The following is a 14759-nucleotide window of genomic DNA, read 5'->3' as shown; positions in this document are numbered from 1 at the left end:
CAAATTAATAATAATAATAATAATAATAATAATAATAATAATTAAAAAAAAAAAAATCCAGAGTTAAAACTTGCCCTGCACCAGCATGGGATGCAGACCTTGGTGGGCAACAGGCAGGATCAGGCCCCGAGCTGGAGGGGCCAAAACACCTGTGACCCTGTGCTGGGATTGCTCCCCACGGGCTGTTGCAGCCCCAAAAGCGCTGGCATGGGACAACTGCACCCTGAAATTAAACAACACAGGTTTGCAAAGAGCAAAGGGCAGGCGGGCAGTGAGGACACCCCAAAATGCTCGGGCTCGGCCCGAAAGCAAGCTGCACCCACCGCTGCTGGGGCTTTCCGGGGCGCACCAGCGGCGCAGCCCGGGCATGCAGGGCTCAGCCTCAGGGCTGGAAAATCCCCTGGCTTTTATATTATACTTATTTTAATCCTTCTTCTTTCAGGCTGCCTTGGTTTTCACGCTAAGGGCATGCTATAAAAAAATTTAAAAATAGAAGCAAACCCCAGGAGGGTAGTGGACATTGGCCACGCTCCCTGCGTCCAGGAGCCGACTTTCCCAGCACTCCCTTTTCCCGTAAAGCCGGGGCGCTCCCGCGGGCCTGGCACTGCTCCCGGCACCGCGCCAGCTCCCGGCTTCTCAGGTTGAACATCTGCAGAGGCGGGTGCCCCTGACCACCCCTGGTCACGGCAGGAGAGGGACCAGGAGCTGCTGGCACGTGGTTTGTGCCTTGCAGCTGCCTCGGCGGGATCTGGGGCTCTCTGACACTGCTGTCCGGCATGGTGGCACCGCGGTTTTATGCAAAAAAAAGAAGGGAAAAAAAGGAGGAAGATCAGCCCTGGGGTCGTGCATTACCCCTGTGTGTATGTTTCAGAGCCAGCACCACCCTTGCAAAGGGATGAACCCTGTGGGGGTCCCTGCCGGCCATGCCAGGCTCAGAAAGCGAGGGGGGGGGGGGGGGGGATCAGGGGGGCCGGTGCTCGGTGGCATCCCCCCACCCCAGAAAGGGGAAGCGGTGCCCAGCCAGGGCTGCAGCTGGTTTCCAGTAACATGGGTCCTGGGCACAGCCGCCCATGATAGAAAATGGTCACCCTGTGCCTCGGACCGTTGTGGTGCAGGTTATGTAGATTATTGCATTAAATTAGAGGAAAATTAGCAAACAACCATGATTTCAGGCAGGTCACATGCGACCCAAGTGCTCGCCCTCGTTGCTCTTCCTTGAGCCCATTTGAGCTTTGCGAGGAGCGGTAAAAAAACCAAAAAACCCTGAGATTTGCAGGAGTTTTACAAATTTATTACCCAAGGACTAGAGTGGTGGTCATCAGGGCTGAAGCACAGGAATTTGGCCTCTTTCCCGCTATGCTTCTTGCTTTCGAGATTTCCCCTTCTTTCCAGGAACCTCTCCCTACTGCTTACTACGAACCCCTGCATGGTTTTCCAGGAAATTTCCCCCTTTCTAAGAAATCCCCCTATCGCTTTGTAGGAAGTTCCTCCATTGCTTTCCAGGAAATTTCCCTGTCACTTTGCAGGATATTTCCCTCCCATTGCTTTCCAGGAAATTCCTCCCTTGCTTCCTGGGACATTTCCCTGTTGCTTTCTAGAGCCCTCCATTGCTTTCTAGGAATTTTCTCTCTGCTTTACAGGACTTCTATTGCTTTCTAGGAAATTTCCCCATGACTATTGCTCCCTGGGAAGCAAGAAATTATTTCCCAAGAAATTTCATTCTTCCTGTCCAGGAAATTTCCCTTCTGATTTCCAGCAATTCCTCCTTTGCTTTCTGGGAAATTTCCCCTCTAGGGAATATCACTGCTACTTTCTTAAGAAATGTCACTTTTGCTTTTCAGGAATTTCCCTGGTATTTGAGGAAATTTCCTCCTTGCTGTCTATAAGTTTTTCTCCTTTGATTTCTAGGCTATCCCCCCTAAGGCCTTCTAGGAAGTTTCCCCATTGCTTTCTAAAAATTTCCAGAATATTTCCTCCTTTGCTTCTGAGGAATTCCCCCTAGTGCTCTCTAGGAAATTCCTACATTGTCTTGCAGTAAATTTCCCCTTTGTTTTCCATGATGTTTTACCGTAGCTTTCTAGGATGGTTTCCCTTTGCTTTCCAACAATTCCCCTATTGATTTCCAAGAAATTTCCTTTTTGATCTGTAGGAAGTTTCCCCCCAGGCTTTAGTAAATTTCCTTATTGCATTCCAGGAAATTTCACCAGCCAAAACCGACCCACCCACCTGAACCCATGAGAGGGGCATACGGCACCTCCACCAAAACATATTTAAGGGCAGTAAACACCACAAAACCCAAACAAACTGGAGCCACAAGAGCCATGGGACAAGGTACGACTGAAAAGGGCCTGGGGTCAGTGGAGGACCCTATGCCAGAGGGACGAGGTAGGACACACAAAGAGTTGACCCCATGCTGGCTGTTGTCCCCTGACCTGGGTACGACTGGCACCCACAGGGAGGGGAGCAGAGGCACGTTTCTCTAAGTGTATTTATCTACTTTTATTCTTTAATACTGCAATCGATGCTTAGAGGTTTCTGTTAATTGGTGATTAATTAAGTTGATGGGAATTCTCCCATTTTAAACTCTTATTTTTTTGGCCAGCAGCACCCTGCGTGCCTTGGGGGCTCCTGCAGGGCCACACTCACTACCCCCTGCCACCTCCTGCTGCCCTCCTGACTCAGAGACATGTCCAAGCAGGTAAAAAAAAATCAGCCCCAGTCAGGTCACCAGCTCCAACGTGGTGAAGTAAGAGCTGGAGATTTCGGGAGGAAGAGTCAGTTTTACAAAGAGGTTTTTAAAAGCATCCAAAAGGACAAGGAGAGCTTTCCCTGAACCTCAATCCTTCACTGCACCAAGTTTTCCTCCAAACGTAACCCCACAACACAAACCTGCACCCCACGCACCCCCCTGCAGCTGCAAATCACCCAGCTTCAGGGGGCAACCCTTGCAGGCAGAAGGGCAAGCAGAAATCCCACTACTTTTATGGGTAAGGTTTCTTGTAAATCACAAAGCAGCAAGGAATGGGGCACCTTAAAAAAAAAGAATCTTTCTCTTTTAATCCACCCAAGGGAAATCCAGAGCAATAGCAGCATCACAGCACTACACACAGCACAGACATCTATCATTGTCTTTGCACAGATTCATTCCCAGATAAACGAAGTCATTAAGAAAAAAACCAAAAAATTATTCACATATGCAAAGTGACAGAACAACTTTTTCAAAGAGAAAAAGGATGCATCAAGGAAGAAAGCCTTCACATACAGGTTTTGCAAAAACTAAACCAAGAATGTTGAAACAGAGGTGGTTTTCTTTTAAACATTAAAAACAGGGATTTTTTTTTTTAATTAATTTAAATATACATTTGAAACACAAACACCAAGCAAGCACCTGGAGAACAAAACGAAAAAGAAGGAGGAAAGAAAAGTGAATTCGACCAGTTTAATTTAAACACCGAAGTCGGGTGAATTGCACCAAATGGAATAAATAATGGAGAAGATTACACTGAATTGGTAGATCTTGCACTTAGGATCATTTAAACTAGAATTAATTACACAGCCCAAAAGAGTGCTGAACGAGGAAGTCCTCTGACAAGTGATGTTAGCTGGGGCAGTGTCCCTTTGACAGAGTGGGTTGTAGGTGTGGATTTGCCCCCTGCCACCCAACAACGATCACCACCCCAGAAGCGAGCGGGATGACAAGTTTTCATGATCCGGGAGGACTTGACCCCATAATCACATATGCGCAAACAGCTCCTCACTCAGGGTGCGGGAACCCTCCGCCTCTTCAACACCGGCTGGCTCCAAACATGCCGAAGTCAAACACCAAAGCACAATCAGACCTTGTGTTTTCACCTTGCAAGGTGAGCACACAGGCATGGCATTTCTAGTGTGGCTCCCTGAGGTTGGGCACCGCAGAAGCGGAGCAGGCACCTCCTTTCATGCACCTGGGGCCAGGCTGGAAAAAAAAAAATCAGCTATCTACACCTGCGGCCACCACTTTATAACCCCAGGGCAGGCAGGCTGAAGGAATGTAAGTGGTTTCTTGTTGTCTGGTTTTCCCTCCCCACAACCCCTGCATTAAAAAAACAAACAAATCGAACCCCCCCCCGAAAAAAAAATGACTTGATCCCAAGTTCCTCTCCCTCCCCTGCCTGCAGCCAAGCAGTGAAGCACCTTCGGACATTCGTGTGATCCCACAGACATGCTCCCTACAGAGCAGACATCTCATCTCTGCACCTCACCCAGATGTGCCTGTGACACCTAGTTAGGAGGGACGCCCCTTTGCTTTAAAACAAAAATAATTACAAAATTAATAGTAACAATCCCCTTTCCCTTCCTCTGGTCTCCAAGAAGTTCATCTAAGTCCAACTCATTTTCGAGAAAGGGGGAAGGGAGGTGTGAAAGTTTGCAGGCCAAGGAATTTGCCAGATCCAGCAGCCCCCCGCCCATGCCTCCGGCGGCGATGAGATGAGCCCTCTTTGTGCAGTGCCCACTCTCGACCCAGGGCCAGCAGAGCTGAGGTGGGACTGAGGGGACACAGCTGCCCCTCCAGCTCCTCCTCAGATAGCTGGCAACTCCAGGAAGAAAGAGGGGGACTGGGGTGGATAAGGGTTCAGGTTATTTCTTTCCCACCCCTCTTCCTCCCCAAGGCTGGGAAGAGACTTCTGGGTCTGCAAGCCCAGTCTGTGCTTACCAGCGTCCTTAAAAATGACAATTTAAAAACAAAAAGAAGGAAAGAAAAAAAATAATGCATAATTAGGTATTGTCCGTGGAAGGAGCAGGAGGGGACAGGTTCCAGACCAGGACAGAAAAGGGACTCTCTCCCCGCCCATGTTTGCTTGTCTGGAGACCACGTCCCCTCGGGGTCCCCGCGCGAACCCTTTGTGCTGTTGCTCTGACACCAATTGACACGGATGACAAACATGGGGATGAATTCGGCGTGGCAGAGGGCGGGAGGGCACACGCAGGCGCGCCGGGGCTAGGCCTGGTGCTTGGGGAGCATGTCCAGCAGGAACTCCGCAATGCCGATGAAGTAGACAACTTGTGCGATGCCGAAGAGAGGAGCAATGACCAGGGCTCGGCAGTACGCCCCTTTCAGGAAGGCCATGGGCCCTTCCTTCTGCCAGATCTTCCTGGGGAGAGACGGCACAGACATATAAGTGTCCATCCCACCCTTCCACCACACCAGGACAGCCTCTGGCCATGCCCTGGCTTTCTGCCTCCCTCCAGAGACTGCTGTCGCCTGGCACCACCTCCACAGCAGATCATCCACCCATCCCCCATGTGCTCTGTGAATGGCCATGGAGAAACATGCCCCATCCCTACATCTGGCCAGGAGCAGGAGCATCTGCCTGGGTCTGGATGTACAGCTAAGACAACCCCATGCTTGCATCCAAGATGTCCCCGTTCGAAAGTTGGGGCCCACTCCACCCTCAGTAGGTGGAGTGTGGCCTCAGACACAGCCAGCTGGTGAGAGACTCTGGCTACAACAGCAATACAGAAGCAGAGCGCTTGTGTTTTGAAACTCCCTTCATGTTTTGAAGCAGCCAGACCACAGTTCAGCAAAGGGTCAGAGGAGAGTGCGGCTGGGGACAGCCCAGACAGACAGCGCTCCTGCAGCTGCTGTTCAGCGTGGTCCCGGGAGGGATATGAGCCTTAATGCTGAAGGATTTTCAGACAACGGTGTCTTGGGAGAGACAGCCAGAGCATTGCCTCACTTTGCAGAAAGAAAATCTGTGTTACAACTGTTGGGGTTTTGACAGAAGCATTTAAATATAGATGCTGTATTTGCTCAAAATAGGAAGAAGTTCTCTTTTATATACCTATATATATGAACAGTATATATCTATCCATATAGATAGATAGATAAAAGCACAGGTTCAGAGGGAACCTGAAACAGAGAAGCTGCTGGTCGGGTCTAGAAGCTGCACTGACTGCCTGGCAGCAGGCAGCAGCAGATGCCGTACATCTGATGTGGTGGCCTGCTTCACGAGGAGTCTTACTTGGTGCAGTCCAGGATTCCTGAGTAGGTGTCCTCGTTTACTCCTCTCTGCAAGGACTGCAGCCGCGTTTTGATCACTGGGGAGAAAGAGAGAAGAGAGACAGTGGTGAGCACTGGGAATGTAGCACGCTCTTCAGCAGGCAAGAGCCACCCTGAGAGTAGTGTCTCAAACACAGTCAAAATGAGATCACTAAGAACACAGACCATTTTCATATATTTATCAGCAAAACAGGGGAAAACGCATTCCTTTACAAATGGATAAAAGAACAATACAGCCACCCAAAACCCAACCCCCTCCCCTCACTGTGACCAAGGTTTCCAAGGCTGACTTAAGCTTTAAATGCTTCCAAATTCAGACATCTTTCTGCAAAGTGGGAACTGATTTTCAAATACTCAGCTCCTTCTGGAAGAAGTATCTAAAATATACGATGCTGCTCTTACATTTCTTCACACCTTGGAGCATGTGCAATGTTGGGGAGAGAGGAGTTACTTTCTGGTGTTTTTCACAGCAGAGAAACCGAGGTGATATTTAAGGCAGATGCTGTGGAGCAGGAGAAAAGGCCATAGGGTCCCCCTGGCTGTCCATGATCGTATGCATGTAAATGGTGTGCATACTATCACTCCACATGGATACGTGCCTTTTCAGGGGCACGTTTGCAGCCATTCCTGTGGAGAATGACTGAAATGAATGACACCCTCTTCCTGACTTATCTAGCAAGTACTGCAAAACTCTGTAAGTTGTGGCCAAAGATACAGCTCAGCTGAAGGAAACATCATCTGAGCTGGAGGCAGCTCAGACAGCAGAGCTCCCCTCCTGTACCTCCCTGTGCGCTCATGCTGTGAAGAGGCTGGCACAGTCACCTTCCTCCTCACCTAGCCCATTCGTGGGCCTCTGACTCCTGTCACTTGGTGCCAGGCCACCAGCACAGGCTACTCGGGACTCACCGTCCAAAGGGTTGACAGCCACCGCAGCCGTACTGCCAGCCACACATCCGGAGAGGAAGGACACATAGAATGGAGCCTTGACATTGGGGTCTTTCTGGCCCAGCTTGTTCAGGTTTGCAAACAGCGGGAAGTAAACGATGGAGAACGGGACATCCCTGCGATGGGGAGGGAGGAAGGGGAAGAAAGAAGAAAAAGGATGAACAAAAGTCAGAGTGGGACACCAACAAACTGAGCATCAAAGAAAGGGCTGCAAGCATCACGCATTGGCAGCACAGCCACAAGTGCAACACAGACATCCCAGCTCCGTGATTGCAACGCAGACAGGAGCAGAAACTCAGCAGGGGCAAAACTGACTGCACAAAAGACAACAGGCCCACGTGAGGCATGCAGCCCTGCAGAGTCAATGGCCTCCCCAATTTTTCAAGACTCAAACTGAAGACCCCAGCACATTCAGAAGTCAATCGTTTTGTCCACTTTTGTTAATTACAAGAGGTTCGCATCCTGACTCCATCCCACCAGGCGCTGCTTTAGCTCTGCCTTTGTTAAAGCTAGAGGAGAGTCACTCTGTGAAAGTCCAGGTAAAGAAGAGAGGGCACTGGTCCTTGTATCCAGCAGCTCCATGGGCCGGAACCCATTTCATACTCTGGAGACTGAGGTGACAGTTTTGCTTTGCTAGCTCACAAGGACTTCTCTACAGTGTTAAAATGTGGACCATGGGGGAGACAAAAACTTTCCACAGAAAGCAGCAGAATTAAATCTTCCAGAAATAAAAGGTAGACTCCCTCACTTCCCTGACCTTCACTTCTTTATTGTGCAAAACCTGTGCATGGAAACCAAACCAAATCAAACCCACACCCCCTGAAGCCAACACCCCCTTTGCAGTCTCATCCCCTGGATGGCTGGTGCTTTACATTCAAGACTGGGAACGCTGGTGCCCTGTGCTCGAGCCCCCACCGTCCTACCTTAGCAGCGTGGCTCCGAGGCCCTTGTAGAGTCCTGTGATGCCTTTGCTCCGCAGCAGCTCCCTCGTTATCTGCATTGCTGTGGTGCGTGTTTCCACCGCTGGCTCTGCCGCCCCCACCACAGAGGAAGAGGAGAGCTGCGCCTGCGCTGCCATCAGCTTCTTCTGTGCCGCTGGGGAGGAGCAGAGAGAGCACTGGTTTGCAAGATGCTCAACAGCAGTCTCTTGCTGCCCGGTGCCACGGGACAAGGAGGAAGAGGCAGATCTCCAGGTGCACCAAAACATGCAGACTAAGGCCAGCCAGGTGCCCTGCGAGCTTTTGCTCCCTGTCTGCCCATCTCCCTCAGTCTGAGGCAACCCAGCTTGTCCCAGTCTCAGAGCTGGCTGCTGCCACACCACAACGCTGTCCGCTGCACTCTCCTACTGACTGGTTTTACCTAAGCAGGAGGAGCCTGTCACGCACGACCTCCACGGTGCAGAGAAAAGGAGCTGCCATGAGCAGACAGATGATGGTACCTGCTTCCAGCTACATTCCCAAGCCCCCGGTAGGACAAACGAAAGATATTAATGAATGAGGGAGGTTCAACACTTCTGTTCTTTGCTTCCTTCCCTTGAAAGCAATCACTAACCTGGGGAGTTCCTCAGCTGCACTAGGTATGCCACATTTATAAATGCAGCCTTTTCAAACTGATGCATTTCTGCTCTTTGGCCAGAAGATGGAGAGCACATCCTCCGGCTGCCACCAGCATACCACAGGTCTCTTGCCACGCAGAGAACAGGCTGTTCACAGCAGTGAAAATTTTGTCTGAACCCTTGTCCTGGTTTCGGCAGGGATAGAGTTAATTTCCTTCCTAGTAGCTGGTACAGTGCTGTGTTTTGGATTTAGGATGAGAACAAAGTTGATAACACACCCATGTTTTAGTTGTTGCTAGGTAGTGCTTACACTAGCCAAGGACTTTCTAGTTTTCCATGCTCTACCGACTGAGAAGGCTGCAGGTGCACAAGAAGCTGGGAGGGGGCACAGCCAAACTGGCCAAAGAAACATTCCATACCATGTGACGTCATGCTCAGTACATAAACTGGGGGAAGCTGGGGGAGGGGGCCGCTGCTCGGGGACTGGCTGGGCATCGGTCGGCAGGTGGTGAGCAATTGCATTGTGCATCACTTGCTTTGTGTATTATTATTATTATCATATTATTATTATTATCATCATTTTATTTCAATTATTAAACTGTTTTTATCTCAACCCACGAGTTTTTCTCACTTGTGCTTTTCCAATTCTCTCCCCCATCCCACCAGGGGGGAGGGGAGGGAGTGAGTGAGCGGCTGTGTGGTGCTCAGTTGCTGACTGAGGTTAAACCACGACAACCCTCAAACCATAGCTTAATTCCTTCAAACTTTCTAAAATAATATGCACAAAGAGGATAAGGTCTGCATTAAAAACAGCAAAGAGAGGAAAGACAAAGTAAATCTGTGATTATTCAGGAATAACCACATCAAAGGAGAGATTAAAGGACAAATTGGCCCATTTTCCAGGAAGGGCCACAAATATTATATGTAACAGTGTCATGCAGGGCTCCTGGGGAACGAGGCCAACCTCTGGAAGAGATTTAAGGCCATAGCAAACAGCTCTTTTGCCCAGATCCTCTGTGCCAGACTCTGGTCTCTGTTCTCACCAGAAACACCCCACAGTGTTTCAACCAAAAGGCTCGCAATCCCTCCTGCCTCTGCGTGCCAGCTCCTCCCCACAGCCCCAAGAGCCTGACCCCAAACCCAGCACGCCGGGAGAATTTTATTTACTGTTTCAGCTGAGACAACTGCTGCTTTTGTCAGGAGGAAAAAAACAGAGAGTAAGAGGGGAAACAAGTCATTTGGAAAGGACACCTCCCCTTGCGAAGCTGTTAAGGAGGTGCTACAGGTGGTAGAAGAGAGAGAATAGACACCAGAAAACATGGAGATGGAGGAAGCACCACAGGAAAAGCACTGGAGGATGCTAATCCCTTTTTAGGCACACAGTAACTATCAAGTTTTAATCACTCACAAGAAAAAGGGTTTTCTCTGCTCATTCCCTCCCCCTCTGCCTTGACAACCCAGTCCCAGCCCTTTTCCCCCTGCCTGCTCAGCGCACAGGGAAGAGAAGCCCACATACCAATTCGCCCTGCGTCCTGCAGCTGGATTTTGAGCATCTCCATGGGAGTGGTGACAATCACCTGGCAGGTACCTGCACCGCAACCCGCCAGCATCTCCCTCAGCAGTGTCAGCTTTTTCCTGCCCAAAGAAAAGAGAGAAAGAGTCAGTCAGTGGTGGTGGCCTGCAGTAACACCAGGGCAGCTGGGTGCAGGGGCTTGGGGCACACCTCCGACCCTGGGGGTTACAGGAGAGGCAACCGGGGGCACGGGGAAACCTGCTAGGCTTGACAGTTCGGCATAGCCCAGACTTGACAACTCTGCCGGCATCACCTGATCTGGAGGAAAAGACCCATTTTGGCCCCAGAAACAGAACATTCAGAAAAAGCCACAAGCCCAGCCAGAACAGCCCTGGATGGGAACACACAACCCTCTCCATCCCCAGACAGATAGCTGCAGCTCTCTTCCAGCCCAGCGTTGCCCCTGGTCAGGGCACAGCCTTCAGAAAGCAGAGGACCTGAGCGTTAAGGGGGATAAGTAGCTTTCCTTCTGCCAGTCTAGTTCTTTAAACACAGTCAACATCCCCACAAACAAACAAATGGAGACCACAGGGCAAGGAGCAAGGGGGGGAAATATTCAAGTTGCTGCTTTGGAGTTCTATGACAAAAGCAAAACAAACAAACAGCGAACATGAGAGTCAGGGAGGCAGTTCTCCTGTAATTAGGAGCTTCTTCACCTAACCAGCCTTTCCAAACTTGATAAAGTAGCCTTTGCACTAAACTGCTCCTGCCTGAGGGACGAGGGATGGGATGGACCCCCAGCACTGCAGCTTTGTGCATCCTCTGCACTAGAGAGCAGGGATTATCAGTGACATGTTCTTGCCTAACAAAACGCAGCATTTCATAGCTCCCTCTGTCCCAAAGCCACGAAACAGCCCAGCTAAGACTAAAAAGAGGAACTCAGGATGCAAATGCTAAGAAAGCCTCAATTTTCAGAAATTGATGAGTTTTCGCCCTGTAAAAAAATCTCACGCCTTGGCACCAGAAAACACCGACTTGATTAAAAGAAAAAAAGTGCCTCTGATCTGCTCTTTTCTAAAAGGGGAAAAAAAAACCAAAACAAAGGCATATATAAATCACACAGCCAGAGGGAAACAGCCTCCTCTTTTTTCTGTTTTAAATGCAAGTACTATTTTTACTGCCCCCAGCCCTGCTCCTGCAGCAATACCTCATCTTAAGGTGAGTCCCCACACTATGGTAAAAGCAGTCCCACAATGATATGCCCTATTCCCTTGCAAAACCAAGCCACGCTCCCTTACCGGGGGTTTCATATGCATGCACACACAGCACAGCTGTGGCACTGCAGGCCAGCAAAGAAGTTTCAATGCCAACCCTATAGAAAGGGAGGGGAGATGCGCTGTAATCCTGCTGCCCCACCACATCAGCCGTGCCAATTTCTCCACCTCTCATCTTCTCCAGGGAGGATATTGGAGTAGGGGATTAGAGGCACAGAGCCACAACGGAGATTACCAGTGACTAAATATAGAGCTCTCCTGTGAGGCTAAAGGGAGGAACGTTTCACTCCCCTTTCCAAATCCCCCCACAGATGAGAAGCTGCAAAACACAATCCCTCCTGCAGAGTTACCCACACGGGCGCTGAAGTGTGTGCAGCAAGCTTTCCTGGAGGTATGTAGGTATCAGGGTGTGCAAATCCAGAGGTCCGCCCTGGCACTGATGCCTGGAGGTGGCCAACTTGTGCCTCTCCGGTGGCCTGAAGCACCCCGCCAGTCTCTGCACGGCTCAATACAGTCAGCAGCAAGGCTGTACAACCTCTAGCCCAGCCATGGGAGGAAGCAAACTACCCAAAGGAGCTGGCTGCCAGTCCTCCTCTATGGCACAGCAGAGCATCTCCCACTTTAGCCCTGGAGCATCCCTGGAGCACATCTCCTGGCTTTCATCCAGCGCGACCGCTTTGATCCCCAGTTCAAAAGATCAGGAAGATTTGCCCTACATGTTCATCTGTGGACCATTATCCCAGCCAACAAAAGCCAGCCTGGCTTGATAGAACTCCATGGACCTACGCCAGTGTGACCCAGCGAAGGATTTATGTGCGTGGGTGTATTTTAGAGATGTCAAACAGGTACATCAAAAGCATCTAGAACAAGGGGTTTCAGCTTCTGGTTTGCATATCCTGGGAACTGGGGGGAGTCGAAGAAAAAAAATAGCCTAAGATAAGCAAATCTTTTGTCAGGAGGTTTAAAAACTTGCCATACAGGGGTCAAACTTCCTTTGCAAAACCTCACCAGTCTGTGCATAAAAGGAGTTTGAAAACGGTTCATCTCTAGATGACAAGGGGGTTTAAATATTTAAGGCACCACAGGCCTTATCCTCAGTGGTTTAAAAACTGGCACATCTCAATTACCTTCAAAAGCTGCAACACCAGCAAGGATCTGGTCCTACAAACACAGAAACCATCTTTTATTAAAGCAAGAGGGTGTTAAATATAACATATACACAATAGCTCCAAATTCTGCACTGGCAGAAATCAGTTGTTCCACCTTTTTAACTGACATGCAATTAATTAGTGACAAATCAACAATATCAAATGGGAAGGGGAGAAGATTCCTGCTCAATCTAAATTAGAATTTCAAACTAGAGCTGAAAAATAAGAAAGTCAAAAAGCAGGAACTAGAGGTTTATGGAGGGCTTTTCAAGAGCAACGCATCAGTCCAAAGTTAGGATCTCTGAAAGCACTGGTATATTGATGTCACATGGGAGCAGAGTAGGATTTTTTTCAAGTTTCTGAAAAATCTTGGCCATGTAGGAGTTGACTCCGCTTGGGGAGGGACCCAAACCAGCCATTCTGGAATAAGGATGACAAGATTTCCAAAGGCAGGAAATATTTGACCTAAGGAAACATCCATACAAAGCCATATGTTTCTTTTTGCTACCCAAGAGGTTACTGTCCCCAGCTTGGACATCACCTTCCTCACTCATAAAATAACCTCTGCCTCTGGTCTGTCAACCCAACAGACTGTAGAAAGCTCCCCAAGAGTTTCAAACCAGAGAGAGTCAGCTGCTTTCAAACAAAATCTTTGTTTAAAAGATTTCAAAGGTTTCAATCCCCCAATCTTTGATATGGATTAGGGGACCAACACACAGGAGTTGTCCTTCAAAGGGAGGGCAACCTGTCTGCCACAGCCACACGGGGACGTGCACACAAACTGCCAGTCAGTCCCTTCAACCCAACCCCTGACCTTCCAAGAGGGAACAACAAGCTATTGCAACTGCATTTCAGAAAAGCTGGAAATGTAAATGCAAGAAAGCTCCCTCCCACTCCTAGTGCCAGCTCAAAAATGCCTCAGACAAGCAAAACAAAGCACTGATGTGGGACAGATCCACCCTAATAACTGCTCAAAGTAATGCCACCAGATTAAATCTTGCTCTGGCAGACATTACTCCAGGTATGGTACAACCTACCTCTGGCCACAGAAGCTCTGCGTTGCGTGTTTGGACTAAGTCAAGAGGAAGGTGACTCTGTGCCTGCACCCATTACATCACGTTTGCCCTAGCGGGAGATCCCAAGTGTTTTGTTCCAATACAAATGTCTATGGAAGTGAACAATGGGCAGGGCAACACGTCTGGGCACGTTGAGCACAGATACAACCTGTGTTTTGTCCCAAGACATGTACCTGAAATGGACACAAGGGCAATGCTCCTCTCATAGGTGTATTCTGTGATTAAACACCCCATCTCTAGCTCCCTCTAGATTAACAGTTGAAAGCATGTTTACTTTCTGGCTGACCTTTGATGTCTACAACTTCAACCCACTGTAATTCCCTGAGCCTCTGTGTGCTAAATAACAGAGCCGCTCCCCCCCCCCCCCCCACCAGTCATCCCTGAATAGGCACAGTGAGATTATCAGCTCTTAACTAGCTCTTTCTCTAGAGGGAGGGCTGGATTCCCCCACCTACAAGTCCCAGTGGGTTGGATGAGGGTTATCTGCATTAAAGAAGTGTCTGGACATCCAGGGGATAACTACAAGAGAGGCTGCCTTGGCTCACAAGGGTTCCTGCCCAGAGAACGAGCAAAGCACAGTTTGTGCAAGGTGACACAGCAGCTCAGCAGCAGGACTAGCAGCAGCATCCCTCCTTCCTAAATCAAGAGCCTCACTTTACAGCCTGTCTATGAGCATTCTGCAGCTCAAGGATCAACCAGGCCATGCAATGGCTACTTATACAAATGCCACAGAAGAGATGGCCCCAGTATTTTAGAAGAGCCTGAAAGAGGAGCTGAAGGAAGGAGCGCTGGGGAGACTATCAGCTGGCAAGGCAACGGAGAACAAGCTCCCGTCTCCCCATCTGCATGGGAGAGAAGGAAAAGTGCCTTGCTTGTCTCAGGATTACAGTTGGTTATTTCTCTTCTCTGAGCAAAGGTACAAGGCAGGGGGAAGCAGAAAGGAAGAAAATTTGCTTGCATCAGCAAAGACACAATTAACGCAACCATACTGGTCTTCCTAGGAATCTGAGCTGCTAAGTCAGCAGGTTGCCAGCATTTGCTCCAGAACAGCAAGCAAAATGAAGGTCAAGATTAAAGAGGAGAGGAGAGGTAAGGGAATAACACACCTTGGAGAAGAGCAGCAGGATCGATGGGCCGAGGCCAACTGTATGAGATTCAACAAGGCCAAGTGCCGGGTCCTGCACTTCGGCCACAACAACCCCATGCAG

The 14759-nt window shown here is 49.4% G+C and overlaps 1 protein-coding gene across 1 annotated transcript in view; it reads right to left on the bottom strand.

Moving 5' to 3' along the window:
- Window positions 1-4497: 4497 nt before the first annotated feature.
- SLC25A22 (solute carrier family 25 (mitochondrial carrier: glutamate), member 22) overlaps window positions 4498-14759 on the bottom strand; it is a 29431-nt gene continuing 19169 nt past the window's right edge. Inside the window, exons 5-9 of the mRNA XM_009323429.1 lie at window positions 10057-10175; window positions 7909-8080; window positions 6947-7101; window positions 6003-6078; window positions 4498-5132 (exon numbers count right to left, since the gene is read on the bottom strand). Of these exons, the coding sequence (XP_009321704.1) occupies window positions 4979-5132; window positions 6003-6078; window positions 6947-7101; window positions 7909-8080; window positions 10057-10175 (676 nt within the window). The 3' untranslated portion in view covers window positions 4498-4978. The remainder of the gene's footprint in view (window positions 5133-6002; window positions 6079-6946; window positions 7102-7908; window positions 8081-10056; window positions 10176-14759) is intronic.

Source organism: Pygoscelis adeliae, unplaced genomic scaffold (genome assembly GCF_000699105.1).
Source record: "Pygoscelis adeliae isolate BGI_AS28 unplaced genomic scaffold, ASM69910v1 Scaffold5, whole genome shotgun sequence".
NCBI lineage: Eukaryota > Metazoa > Chordata > Aves > Sphenisciformes > Spheniscidae > Pygoscelis > Pygoscelis adeliae.
This window is presented reverse-complemented; position numbering and strand designations above follow the sequence as displayed.